General features: G+C 61.1%; 1 protein-coding gene across 1 annotated transcript; it reads right to left on the reverse strand.

Moving 5' to 3' along the window:
• Window positions 1-394: 394 nt before the first annotated feature.
• On the reverse strand, window positions 395-13,533 carry CUNH6orf132 (chromosome unknown C6orf132 homolog). Its single transcript, XM_041467622.1, has 5 exons — window positions 13,383-13,533; window positions 9,690-9,805; window positions 5,208-5,283; window positions 2,003-4,895; window positions 395-1,704 (listed from the first exon to the last, which is right to left on the reverse strand). Exons 1-5 carry the CDS (start codon window positions 13,531-13,533, stop codon window positions 1,602-1,604), a joined length of 3,339 nt encoding a protein of 1,112 aa, XP_041323556.1. The 3' UTR covers window positions 395-1,601.
• Between the last annotated feature and the right edge of the window lie 686 nt (window positions 13,534-14,219).

Consider the following 14,219-nt stretch of genomic DNA (forward strand, 5'->3'; position numbering starts at 1 on the left):
TTATTCACAGCAAAGTGAAGTTCAGAATACTTTAAAGCTGCTGCAATATCTGAAAGGGCTGTTAAATTATTAGGTAAAGCTGGAAATAACACAAAACAAAGATTGTCAATGACATGACTCGAATATCAAGATAACTTTTGAGAATTCCACTGTGAAGGAAAATTTATCCCTGATTTTGAGCTGAATTGTAAAGCAAGATGTGCTTGCAGGCCACATCCAGGTGTGTGCCAGGCAGGGCGAGCTGGAGTGGAGCCAGTGATGTTTATAGCATTGAAAATAGAAAGTGCTTTCCATAAAAACAGACTCATGTCTCAAAGTGCTTTTAGTTTATCAGTGATAAGAAAAAAAATTCTCTACAAGTTTTTACAGTTAAATTACAGTGATTTTCAGCAGGTTCACCCAGGAGGAAGAGTCTCTGTTTCTAGTTTCAGCAAGTTGGCTATTCCCAACCCAGGTCAGCTGTGGCGAGAGCCCACTGCTCCCTCTGGAAGCTGGAATCTCTTTAAGGCTGCTGCCAGCTGCCAGCCCTGCACAGGCACCTGCAGCTGCTCCGAGGCTCGGGGGGAAGCAGGGGCAGGGCTGCACCTGCAGTACCTGGGAAAGCACGGGGGGAAACAGCAGGAGCCAGCTCCCTGCAGGTGCCCCTGCCAACAGCCCACAGGATAAACACAGCCACACTGAAACGCAGCTTTGGTGCCCAGATCAGGCACGTGGAAGCCAGGTCTCAGTGGGACAGCTGATAAGGACACTTTGGGGTCACAGGGGTGTGATGTGGCAAGAGAGCCCTCGGGGAGAGCACCAGCAGCACAGCACCTGGGCGAGTCACTGGCACCCACCAGCCCAAGGAACAGGACTGCTCCGTGTCCTGCATCTCCCAAGTGCTCTACAGCCATCCAGCCAGGCCTCACAGCCTCCTTCCACGAGGAATAATTACCAACAGAAACATTTACAGTGACCAAAAGGCACAGCAAAGCAAGGCCCTGCTCCCGAAGCTGCTCCTGGAGAAGGGGTCAGAGCCCGGCTCGGCAGGACAGGCTCTGACTGCTCCAGCTGGGTTTAAGGCAGAATTGATTTGCTCCAAACTCTTAAGGACATCAAGGCATCCTAAACTCTCCTCCTATCGAGCTCGCCTCACATTCTTATTTCAATATTTCAATCCCTGACATTTAGCTGTGCACTGCTTTGCTTCCATTGTGCACATCTCTCAGTTGGTGTCTCCCTGCTCCCAAACATGCTGGAGTTAAACCAATCAAAAAACAAACCAAAATCAATCTTTCCAGTGGTGATGCTCTTTAAAGAGAGCTGAGGATGCTCTTTGGCTTTCCTAGACAGCCTATATCAGGCTGCAGTTCTGAAAATACCCCAGGAGGGAAAACGGGGGAAAGGGAAACCACGTTTGCTCACGTAACAAGGCATCGGGCTGCCCTCTGCAGTAACTTCTCTCCATGGCAGTCTTTTGAGAAAAGTCCAGTCTCGGGCTCATTCCCCAGCTTCTCCGTCAGCAGTCTCAAGCAAGTGCATTTTCAGGCTGGGTTGGGACCGTCCCTGGTGCCCGTGGAGAAGGAAAGGTCCAACCCAGGCACCTCCTGGCCCCTTCCAGCCTACCGGTGGCTCTGGTAGGCGTAGGAGATGGGCTGGCGGGTCCCGGGCCGGACCGTGAAGGTGTTGGAGGGTCCCCCGTAGTGCGAGGTGCCGTGGGCAGGCCTGCAGGGAGAACAGAGGGGCAGTCACCCAAAGCAAGGCCAGGCACAGCCTGATATGTGTTTCATCGCTTCGTGTCTGCCCTCAGCGAGGTGGGGAGGGGAGGGACATGGGCAGGGGGTCACGGCTGGCACCAGGGAGGAGCCATGAACAGTCACTGCCCTTGGAGCAGGGCAGCAGCAGCAGCAGGGAGCGAGCATCAGCCAAGGGGCAGCGACTTCCCTGGAGCCCCAGTGCTGCTCTGGGACCAGTTCCGAGGGACACCGAGGACAGGCAGGGGTGGGCTCGGGGGGGCACGTACCTGCTGGCCGTCAGCACGCCGGCGGGCGAGAAGTCCCCGTTCTGCCCCTTGTACTTGGCCTCAGCCGCGGTGCCGCCGTACGCCGCGGCTTTCCCAGCAGCGTCCGTGGACGCCCGCCTGCCCTGGGCGCTCGAGGGGCCGTTCCTGTGGCCGGGGCCCGGGCGGCGAGACCCCTCCCCGGCCGTGGAGCCGAACCCCCCGGGGCCGTAGGAGGAGAGGGTGGAGGAGAGGGTGCCCGAGGCCCGGGGGGCTGCGGCCGCCCGGGGGTAGGAGCTGTCGGGCTCCGACATGTACAGGCGCTTCTTGATCAGCGGGCGCGGGTTGGGGCCGTGGCTGGGGAAGCTGGTGGAGCCGCTGTAATCCGGGTACTGCGGTGTGAAGTCGCCGTTCCTCCAGCTCTTCTCCAAGGGCAGCGGAGCTGCTGGCTCCTGCTTGCCCCCGTAGCTGCGGCTGTAGCCAGCCCACCTGAAATAGCGCGGCTCTCCCGAGCCCCGGCTGCCCTCGGGGACGCTGGGGCACTTGCGGCTCTCCTCCCGACTCGGGAGGGGACCGTCGTCCGCCTCGTTGCTGAATTCGGGGGGTGGGGGGATAATGCCGAAGTCCAGCGCCGTGTCCCCGTTTTCCTCCTCCCTGGGCGCTCCGTGGCGGGCCGGGCCGGGCTGGCTCGGCTGCCCCGAGTCCAGCAGGCCCCGCAGCAGGCTCGAGGCAGCGGCTCGCCGGGGCCCGGGGGGCTGCGCCTCGCCCGCCGCCCGCGCGTCCCGGCCCTGCTCCGAGGAGCTGGAGAAGGAGGGGGGCTTGCTCCAGCCGGACGCTGCCGGGCTGGCCGCAGACGGCCGAGGCACCACGGTGAAGGAGTAGGGCTTGGACTCGTGGCGGAAGAAGCTGGTGGAGGTGGTGTCCGACGAGGCGCTGCTGAGCCGCAGGGCCGGCCTGGCCCTCAGCGCGGCCGCGCCGTCCCCGGCCTGGCGGCCCCGCTGGGCACGCTGCCGGGCGGCCAGCAGCAGGGCCATGGGCGAGCCGCGCTCCACGCGCTCCCCCGTCACCGGGTGGATCAGCACCTCCTCCTGCCCCGCTCCCGAGGGGTCCGGGGGGCTCCTGCCCGAGCTCCCGGGGCAGGGGGGCTCAGCGGAGCCCGGGGCACAGGGTGGCTCGGTCGAGCTGGCCCCGGCCCCGTGCACTTTGTACTGGAAGATGGCTGAGCTGGGCTGTGGTGCCGGGCTCTGTGCAGGGGACACGGCGGCTGAGGGGGGGCTGGGAGCGGGGGGCTCCTCTGCCGGTCCCTGGGGTGGGACTGGGGGATTCACGCTGCTGTTGAGGGACCCAGGAGCAGGGCTCACGTCCTCTGTGACCTTGCCAGTAGCAGGAGCAGGATGGTCCTCGTGATCTGTCTCATCCTTCACAGCAGCCGCCGGGGCTGGGAGCGGGCTGGGGACCGGCTTTGGCACCACTGAGTCCCTCGTGTCAGGGGGGCTCTTCCTCAGCTCAGGGGGGCTCTTCCTCACCTGTGGGGTGCTGATGCCATTCTCCACACCCTGCTTCTGGCTGCTGAGCCCCGGGGCAGGTTTCCCCTCTTTCTTCAGGGACAGCACAGCCTCCAGCTCGTTCCTGATGGTCATCACACTGCGGGGCTGCGTGTCAGGGTTGCTGTCTGGGGCGGTGACTGCAGTGCTGGGAGAGCCCCCACTGGTGCTGGGGGGGCTGCTGGGCGCCTCTTTCTTCCCACTCTCCCCTCCCTTGGATAACCCCGTGTCCTTCCTGGCCAGCTGGGGCTCGCTGAGCCCTGGCTCATGGCTGCCAGCACGGCTGGGAGTGCCGTCCACGGGCTGGGGAGCACCTGGCTTCTCCAGCGGCCTCTCCTCCCGGCGCGGGGAGCGCAGCAGGGCTGAGAGCTCGTCCCGCAGCTTGTTCAGGTTGTTGGCATCCTTCCAGTCATCCTCGCAGGTCGGGTAGTCCGGAGGAGGAAGATCCAGGTCGTTGGCAGTGAGAGGTTCAGATTTTGGAGGGGAGTCTCTCCCGGCTGCTTTCAGCTGGGGAATCTTCTCCCCCTCGGAGCCCGGCAGAGGGGACCGGCGGCCGGCAGGATTCGCGCCTTGGCTGAGCCCTGGGCCCGGCTTGGGGCTCAGCGGAGGGGGCACAGCCGGCTTCCCACCGCCCTGTCTGAGCCCAGAACTCCTCTGCTCGCCTTCCCCTGGCCGCGCCCTGCCCGCGGGCCTGATGGTGAAGCAGGGCGGCAGGGGCGGCCGGGCGTGAGGCTGCCTGGGCACGGGCTCCTGCCCGCGCTGGCCCTCCTGCACCGGGATGGACGAGGAGCGCGCCGGGGCCGGCGGCGGCACCTTGAACGACCTGGGGAAGGTCAGGTGGGGCTCGGGCTTGGGCTGCAGGCTCTCCTTGGGGCTGGGGGCTGCGGGCGCCCCGGCCTCGGCAGCGCAGAGCGGCCCCTCGGCATCCGCCTGCCTCGTGTTCAGCACGGTCTCGGATTTCCACTTGGACATGCCGAAGGGCGCGGGGTCCCGGGCGCCCGGCGGGGCCGGCGGGATGAAGTCTGGAGGAGCCGGAGTGCTGGGGGAGGACAGGGCAGAGGCAGGAGGCGGCGGGGCTGCCATGGCAGGAGGCGGTGGCACCATCTCGGGTGGCAGTGGCGGTGGCACCATCTCGGGTGGCGGCGGCGGTGGCACTATCTCGGGTGGCAGTGGCGGCGGCGGTGGCAGCATTTCGGGGGGCGGCGGGACCGGCGAGGCCGGAGGGGGTGACACAGGCGCTGGAGGGGGGGGGGGGGGGACCGATGGCGGCGGGGGGATCTCTTCATCCAGGGCATCCCCATCGAGGGCCTGCGGGCGCAGGTCCCCCACCGAGCTGTACATGCGATAATTGCCATTGAGCTGGGAGCCAGGGCCTGCAGGAGCAGCGAGACACAGCGTGTGAGCACCTCTCCTCCAGGGCTGAGCCAGCCTGGCCTGTGCCAGCCAGCCAGCCCCTTGCCAGGCTTGTCTAAAACTTCCTGAACTGCAACAGCCACTCTGCCTCACCCCTTAGGAATTAATTAATTTTCAATGACTTCAAAAAATAATTAATAGCAGACTCTATTTTAGCATGAAAATATATGAGCAGACTGTCTGCTCCAGAGCTGGGTACGCACACACTTCCTGCCCTGAGGGCTCGGTGAGCACTCTGTGCTGGCCAGGACTCCACAGAGAACATCCCTTACCAAGAGCTGCCTTCTCCACAAAGTCTTCTGGCACCGACGGCGTTGGCACAGCCACCCCGTGGGATTCTTGAGCGTTCTGCAGGAGTTGAGAAAACAGAGCTGTCAGTCTTGCAGCCAGGGATCAGAGCAAAGGGCTGACAAGCAGCTGATAATTTGTCCACACAAGCCCTGATGGGATCCAGGGCAGTGTCCCTGATATGGAGGTCCCTGTGGAAGCTGCTGCTGACAGGGTTTGAGGGGATGAGCCAAGCCATCAAGGCTGCACAGCCATAGACACAATTCCCCGTGGTCAGGGCGGAGGGCTGGAGAGGAATTCAGCTATTTCACACCCCCCTCGAGGAATTCAGCTATTTCACATCCTCCTGCGGCTGCCCAGCAGCAGCACAGCCCCTCACCTTTGATGTGCCAGTGCACTGAGCAGCTCCCTTGGGTTCAGTGGCACTTTGGTGGGCATTTCTCTGCAGCAAGCACTGCCACAGTCCTATACACACAGACAGACCTCCAGCTTTGGGGAAACTGGCACCAGCACACCTGAGCACTCCGGGGAAAACTGCTCCTTGTGTGGTTTGTGTTTCGCTCGCAGTTCCTCCCTTCACGCTCACGCCGAGAACTCGGCAGCGCCTTTGGCTGGTGCAGGAGCAGCAATTTGGCAGCCTGCACAGCTGGGAGGGCGCCTGCAGCCAGGGCGCTGCAGCCACCCAGCGTGAGCCATCGGGCAGGTGACTCACCTGCAGCCCGTGTGCCAGCGGCACAGAGCCTCGCCTGTCCCTGACTCACTCGGGGTGGCTCCCAGGGGCTGGGCTGGCTCTGGGACACACCTGGGCACCCGTGTGCAGGGCACAGCTGGCATGAGCGGCACAGCTGGCATGAGCGGCACAGCCGGGGTGTCTCACACCGGGGGATGCTCCGAGGGAGTATCCAGCGAGGGACACGGCACTGGCAGTGTCAGGGACAGTGCTCAGTGCTCAGGGACACACTGTGCCATTGCCAGGCCCCGCATCCACCCCGCCGCATTCCTGCTCACCCCCGGAGCTGGAGCTGGTAGCTGTTTGCGCTGCTAACAGCCCTTGACAAAGGAAATGTTATCCTGCCATCAGCCTGCGCCTCTCCCCAGCCATTTCCTGCACACAAAAGCCTGGATAATGACTGAGCCCCTGCCCTTTGCCTTTCTCTGCCGTTATCACCGCTTTTACATCACATTGCTACGGGATTCCAAAGTCTCCTGGATCGAAGGTCAGTTGGATTTGTCCATCCAGCCCCATCCAGGCTCAGACAGCACAGTTACACACTGCCCTGCCCGGGGAGCTCAGGAGCTGCTGGGGCACAGCTGATAAAACAGCAGCACCTGGGCTCCTGAGGAAGAGCCCTGGAACGCGCCAGATTTAGCCAAAATAATAGAAAAATGCACATATTTCACTTGCTACATCCATCACCCTGCAGGTGACCTAAGATCCCCTATAACCACAAGGGAATGAGCCAGTCACAGGTGAGCCAGGAGTGAGGGAACTCCTGGGATTGCGCAAAGGAGCAGACAGCTCCGTGCTGATGGACAAGCCAAGGGCTGCAAAGGCATGAGGGCAGATCCTGAACTTCACCTGAGAGCCAGAGGGAAGACAAAGGCCAAGAGAGGCACTTCAAGAGCTGATAGTTAAATTGTCCAGAGCAATTCGTTAAATCCAGAGCTGACAGTTAAATTGTCCAGAGCAATGAGATACCAAAATCACAGAGAAAGCCCTGGCAGTTCCTATTTGCAATGGAAATCCATTGCTGCAGGTTTGCAGAGCACCCCGAGGGAAACAAAGCTGTCTGAGCTCTGCACCACCTGCTTGGAGGAGGGAAAGGGACTGGCAGCCACAAGAGAGCCCTGCAGAGCTGGAGGACACAGCCTGCACTTCGTAAAGGAGCAGTAATTTTGGACGTGTCATTCCAAACTGGGCAAGCCTGTTCCTCACCAAAACCTTCTGTGGCAGCTGCTAAAGCTCAGCATCTCTCAAAAACCACCCATCCCCACGTCATGAGCTGGCTTCTGAAGTGGAAAGCATCCCCAGCACGCTGCCAGTCTGCAGAGATGGTTGGGAAGATTGTTCCCGGTGCTTGCTCGGGGTGTGGCCAGCCCAGAAAACCTCCAGCTGATTCAGGGCAGGCTCTGGGAGCTGTGCCAGGAACCTGCATTTCCAGTTTGTGGCACCTGAATCAGAGTGGTGCCTGCTGAGGATCCCGTGGGGGGAAGCTCTCACTGTAACCACCAGGAATCACTTTTCATCCCTGGAACAGAGCCAGGCGTCCCCAGTGAAGGGACCTGCCTGTCCCCATGGTCCCCAGCTCTCAGGAGCCCACCCACCCATTCAATGACCAAGGTTTGAGGCTGCCCCTTACAAAAGCCCCCCAAAATACAACTGCAGAGCACCCTGGGGTCTCAGACAGACCAAGAATTTCCCTGAACATGAGGAGCTGCCCCCAAACTCCTGGTTTGTGAGCCAGGCAGTGTGGAGTTTGCTGAAGGAACTCATTCCGCGGGAGACCTGCAGTGCTGGGGCAGCCAGGTGGGCAGGGGGAGCGGGGGGTCCCCTCTCCTGCTGGGATGGATTCCTGTGGCACAGCCAGGGCTGGGGAAGGAAGCTGCTGCTGTGGGAAGAGCTGCCAGGTGCAGAGGCACAGGAGCCGCAGGGCAGGGCGTGTGCATCCTCCTGACTCACCGGGAGCTGCTCGGTGGGTGGGGAAAGGGTTAAGGCAGGAGCTGCAGAGCAGCCCCGTGCAGGCGTGGACCTGGGGCAGGTATGTGCGAGGCAGCAGAGGAGTCTGTGCCAGAGCAAATCATGGTCAAACCTCACCGAGAGCGCGCAAACATCCAACACACACCGGTCCTTCACAACGCCGCCTGTTCCTACTGATTCCTGCAGTCGGAGCTGGGACTGGCAGGGGCAGCAAACCCGGGTTTGTGGGGGACCCAGAAACCCGGGTTTCTGGGAAAAAACCTGGGAAAAGCCCCAGGACCAGCTGTGCCTGTGTGGGCAGCAGCAGCAGGGCTGGGGTGACAGCCCTGAGGATTGTCCTGGGGGCTGTTAACCCCCCTGCCACTCACTTCCATCAGCAGAGATCTCCTCCTTGCCAAGACCCAAGGACTGAAGCATTGAAGCACTTTACTGCCTTCACTGCCCTGTGCTATCACTTCAGTTTAGCTGCTGACACTCCAGAGCCTCTCTGAGCCCCTGCTCCAGTGCAAGGCGTGGAACAGGAGGAGCTTCAGGGTCCCCTCACCCTGGGATTCTGTGAGTGCTGTGCCCCTCTGTGCTCCCCGGGGATGAGACACAAAGCCAGCCACAAGCCAGCCTGGCTGCGGGAGCTACAGCCACCCCCAGGCCCCCTGCTCTGCCTGTTTTGGCCCTGCTGCTGCAGGGAATGGTTTTTCATACAGAGATTGAGCAGAATCACCCCCTGCACAGCCACAGGATCACCTCCTCCTCTGCTGCAGCAGGACTCAGTGCAGCACTGCTGGCAACACATCCAGGGACAGATCCTGCCTACACCAGGGGGACAAACTGCAGGGCAAGGCTGATCCATCATCCCCGTGCTCAGCAATTAGTTTTTAATTGAAAATGCAGTCTGATGGTGCCCACACCTCTCCCCCAGTGCCCTGTCCGTGCCCCAGAGCAGCCTGAGCTCAGAGCACCCCCAACCCCTCATAGCCAGCCTCCTTACAGAGAGCTTCTGCTTTCACTGCTGCCCTCCCTGGCTAGGGGCTGAGGGCACCAGGGAGCTGGGCACCAGGGAGCCCAGCTGGTTTTGGGCACCAGCTGCAGCCCATCTGGCTCTGGGCACCAATTCCAGCTGGTTCTGGGCACCAATTCCAGCTGGTTCTGGGCACTAGTGAGCCCATCTGGCTCTGGGCACCAATTCCAGCCCAGCTGGCTCTGGGCACCAATTCCAGCCCATCTGGCTCTGGGCACCAATTCCAGCTGGTTTTGGGCACCAGGGAGCCCAGCTGGCTCTGGGCACCAATTCCAGCTGGTTCTGGGCACCAATTCCAGCTGGCTCTGGGCACCAATTCCAGCCCAGCTGGTTCTGAGCACCAGAGAGCCCAGCTGGTTTTGGGCACCAGCTGCAGCCCATCTGGCTCTGGGCACCAATTCCAGCTGGTTCTGGGCACCAATTCCAGCTGGTTCTGGGCACTAGTGAGCCCATCTGGCTCTGGGCACCAATTCCAGCTGGTTTTGGGCACCAGGGAGCCCAGCTGGCTCTGGGCACCAATTCCAGCCCAGCTGGTTCTGGGCACCAATTCCAGCTGGTTCTGGGCACCAATTCCAGTCCAGCTGGTTCTGGGCACCAATTCCAGCTGGTTCTGGGCACCAATTCCAGCTGGTTCTGGGCACCAATTCCAGCCCAGCTGGCTCTGGGCAACAATTCCAGCTGGTTCTGGGCACCAATTCCAGCCCAGCTGGCTCTGGGCACCAATTGCAGCCCAGCAGTGGCTGGGGCACTCACCAGGGGCAGGAAGGTCAGCAGCGGCCGGACCCTGGGCCGGGGTTTGAGCGTGGCTGTGCCGGAGTCTGTCACTGTCCCGAAGCGATTGTCACCGTAGTAGACCTCGATCACGTCACCTGGGGGGAGAGCACACTGTTAGCAGCAGCACCGAGCCTGGGCACCGCTGAGAACAGCACAGACACCCCGGGAGCACAGAGAGAGCTGTGCAGAATCTGCTGCAGCTGCTCCCAGCAGTGGGCAAAGCCCATCAGACCCCGAGGAAAAGCTGGGTGTGCTGGAGGGGAGTGGGAGACAGGAGAGGAAGGTCCCTGCGTGCAAGGCAGGCACTCACAGCCCTGTCCCACCCCTCAGAGAGCCTTCCCTGAGCTCTGCAGGACGAACTGGGGGAGCAGGAGGCAATCCTGGCTGGGCTGAGCAGCTGGAATTGAGGGGGAGGCAGCAGCAGAGCTGAGGAGGAGGAGGAGGAGGAGGGACAGCTCCTGCCCTGCGCAGAGCTCTGTGGGCACAGCACTGACATCGCAGCCAGAGGGAATTCCAGCGCTCCCCAGCCCTCCAGCCTGCTCTAGGGAATAGTGCCCTGCGTGGGGGAGGCAGCAGGGCAGGATGTCACAGGGCCCTGCTGTGACAAGCAGCAGAAGCCTCAGGAATTCCTGGTTCCCAGCCCTGTGCTTTCACCTTGAACCACACCTCTCGGGCCGGTTTATTTCTGACAGTGAATAAAGCTCGTAAAATTAATTTAATTACGTTCTTTGTGTCTGATTAGCAGCATGAATTAACAAGCAGAAATACTGAAGCATGTAAACCCCACCTTGGCTGGAAGGAGATACACAAATAACTCGTAGCCAAGGAGACCGACATTAAAGAAAATCTGAGTTTGAGGAAGGAGGGGGAAGCAACAAAATGGCTCTGATTGAAGGGAAAGCTGCAAGAGTGATCCCAACAACAGACTTTGATAGTGAGGAAGGGAGAGAAGGAGAAGGATGGGCAGAAATCAGGAGGAAGCTCCCAGGGAAACAGCTTTACACCAAGTCTAGGGAAAAAGAGGAGGGCAAATGCCTCTGAGTGTGTCCCACAGAAGGAAAGAGCTGGCATGAACACCTGGAGTGGAGAACCCGACCACACCAGGGCTGGGCACGAGGCAGCACAGCCTCTGCTGAGGGACTGCACAGGAATTCCACAGAGCTTCAAACACAGCACAGAGCCCAGAACACGCCAGCTTCTCCCTTCTCCCACTCAGCACCCCCAGCTTACCCTGGGCCACCCCCAGAGCATCTGCCCTGCCATCAGTCACAGCTTCCCTCGCTCCACACTTCTCCCGCTACAAGGGATTCCTTACACAAAGGACATTTTCTCCAGCTTTCAAATCACCAACCAGCTGTGCTTCAGCCAGCCTGGTCCTACCAAGACTCCACCACTTCCCTGCCTGGGAGGGGCCCAGAAGCACCCAGGAGGAGCTGCTGGAGTCCCAGCGAGGACAGAGGTGCCAGGAATTGCCTTGAACTGTTCAAGGCCAGGTGGGATGGGACTTGGAGCAGCCTGACCTCGTGCAAGGTGTCCCTGCCCATGACAGGGAGTGGAATCAGATGAGTTTTAAGCTCCCTTTCCACCCAAACCACTCTGTGATTCTGTGATGATTAATTTTGTGGGTGACCCCACATTCAGTGAGTAAGGAGCAGGAATTAAGGCCAAGGCAACAGGAGAGTTTGGACTCAGACTGCCTGAGCAGCAACAGAGTCGTTCTGAGACTTGAAACGATGAGCTTTCTATTTAACAGTCACTAGGTAAACCCAGTGAGAAACTGGATTAAAGATCACAAGGACTTTGATCCTAGATTACTAAGCATCGCTACCCTGAATGCTTTAATTAAAGGAAAATGAAGTGCTTGTAGTTGTGTTTTCTTTGCTAGATAAACAGGACTTGCCTGCTGGGAGCCCATCACCAGCAAGACCTGAGCTCTGCCAGCCTTTCCTGGAAGGAGGGAGCAGGAAATGCAGCCTTGGAAGCCGTGGAAGCAGCTGGCTCAAAGCACCGGCCTTGCTTCGGCCCCTTTCTGACATTCAGCCTGTCCCAGAGACATTTGTGTTTGCTCAGCCATGGGAAATTAAATAAACAGTTTGCCACGCAGGTAATGGAACTTCTTCCTGCCCGGGGGTTGCATCACCTGGAGGAGGTGCAGCAGGTTTGAGCCGGGGTACCCACAGCTCCCGCGAGGAGGAGGAGGAGGAGGAGGCATCAGTCACTACATTCAGGAATCTCTGAGTCAGGGACACGCAAACCTACACCCATTGCACATTGCCTAACTTGTGTTTACTTTGTATGAGAAACCGAGGTGGGGATCAGCAGGAGCAGGGGACTCCTGCAGGCACGGAGCCCTGCGGGGAACGTCCCAGAGCAGGGCTGGGGCTGCGGGGGCTGCGGGGGCAGGACGTGCTGGGAGTGGGTCTGCCTACAGCACAGCTGGTCCCCGGGCTGCTGGCCCCTGGGCTGCTGTCCCCCTTGGGCTGCTGTCCCCCTTGGGCTTCTGGTCCCCCCTGGGCTGCTGTCCCCGCCCTGGGCTGCTGTCCCCCCTGGGCTGCTGTCCTCCTTGGACTGCTGTCCCCAATATCCGGGCTGCTGTCCCCCCTTGGACTGCTGTCCTCCTTGGACTGCTGTCCCCAGTATCCGGGCTGCTGTCCCCCCGCCAAGGCAGCCCCCCGGCCGCGGTGTCCCCCTGTCCCACTGCCACCGCACCCTCACCGAGCCCAGCTGCGGGCAGAAACGCCGGGAGGATGCTCGGAGCGATTCAGCGGCTCCTAGGCTCGGCTTTCAGGATTCCCGGCTCTTCCCCGGCACTCTGACCCACACCTGAGCAGAAAGCGCTTGTACTGCCACTGCAGAACCGCAGCCACGGAAATCAGGCTCCTAATAAGCAGACACAGCAACTTCTTTTCTTTCTTCTAATCCAAACCACATCAGAGAGAAGCTTGAATCCTCCTCAGATTTACGACAGTTAGAAATCAGCAATTTTCCTCCTAGGTTGCAGAGTTGCACGAAACTCCCTGTCACATTTTCATTTTATCTTGGTTTCAGCAGCTTGGCCTTTGGGGTGTAACCACCTCGCAGTTGCTTTCACAGACAATACTTCACCCTGCACAGCTCAGCAGCCAGCACTTCTATTTTTTTTTTTCATCTTGGAAGAGTTTGTTGGGCTCTTACAGCCACCAAACTTCATCCACCAACTGCTATCTTCTATCTACCTGGCTCCATTACTATTAATTTGGCTCCCTCCTACATGAGCCTCCAGGGCACCGTATTGCAATTAAAACCACAAAGAAACACAAATAAATCCCGAGGAATATGCAACCCTCAGCTCCCTCCTCGCTCACGGCCCGGCGAGAAACAGGTTTATGAGTAAATAACTCCGACCTGGGAAGGCGCAGATCAAACATGGCGTGGGAAAGCGCGACGGGAAGCAATAAAACCGATTTTCATCCACCCATCGGCCTCTTTGAGCCGAGTTTAACTCGGCGGGAGCGGCAGCCGGCCCAGCCGAGGTGCGGAGCCCCCCGCCCGCTCGGGGCGCAGCTCTGGGAGCGGCGCTGCCGCATCCCGGTGCCCCCGAGCGCTCCCGGGGCTCCCCCGGCCCCACCGAGCCCTTCTGCCCCGGGACGGCCCGTCCGAGCCCGCACGGCTGGGGGACACGGGGACACTGACCGGTGCCACCCGCGCTGTCCGAGGTCACCTCCTGCGTGAAGATCCAGGGCGGGTTGGTGGCGAACAGCGACGCGGCGCTGGGGCTGGAGTGGCGCTTGCCGAAGAGGCGGCTGAAGGTGCCCTGCACCGAGTGCGGCTGGTGCTTCTTCATGCTGGCCGAGCCGAGCCGAGCCGAGCCGCGCCGGGCATCCCGCGGCAGCGGCGGGGACGGGGCCGAGCGGCTCCGGAGGGCGGGGACGGCCCCACCCCGGGCCCGCCCTCCGCCAGGTGCCCCCGCTCCGGGAGCACCGAGCCGGGAGCCCGGGCTGCGACAGCCGCGGGGACCGTCCTGGTGCCACTGCTGGTCCCCGGTGTCACTGCTGACCCCAGTGCTGCTGACCCCGCGGGGACCGTCCCGGTGTCACTGCTGACCCCAGAGTTGATGGCCCCGCAGGGACTGTCTCGGTGTCGCTGCTGACCCCGCGGGGACCGTCCCGGTGTCACTGCTGACCCCGCAGGGATCGTCCCGGTGTCACTGCTGACCCCAGAGCTGCTGACCCTGCAGGGATTGTCCCGGTGTCGCTGCTGACCCCACAGGGAGTGTCCCGGTGTCACTGCTGGCCCAGCTGGGACCATCCCGGTGTCGCTGCTGACCCCAGGGCTGCTGGCCCTGCGGGGACATTCCTGGGGTGGCTGCTGACCCCGCGGGGACCATCCCGGTGTCGCTGCTGGCCCCGCTGGGACCATCCCGGTGTCACTGCTGGCCCCCACGGCCGCCCAGCCCCGTGCCTGCTGCTCTGTCCGAGCGCTCCCTGAGCTCCGCAGAGCCTGCCCCGTGCCCAGCCACCCTGCGCCTGA

This window comes from Pyrgilauda ruficollis, unplaced genomic scaffold (genome assembly GCF_017590135.1).
Source record: "Pyrgilauda ruficollis isolate IOZ18807 unplaced genomic scaffold, ASM1759013v1 scaffold100, whole genome shotgun sequence".
Classification (NCBI taxonomy): domain Eukaryota; kingdom Metazoa; phylum Chordata; class Aves; order Passeriformes; family Passeridae; genus Pyrgilauda; species Pyrgilauda ruficollis.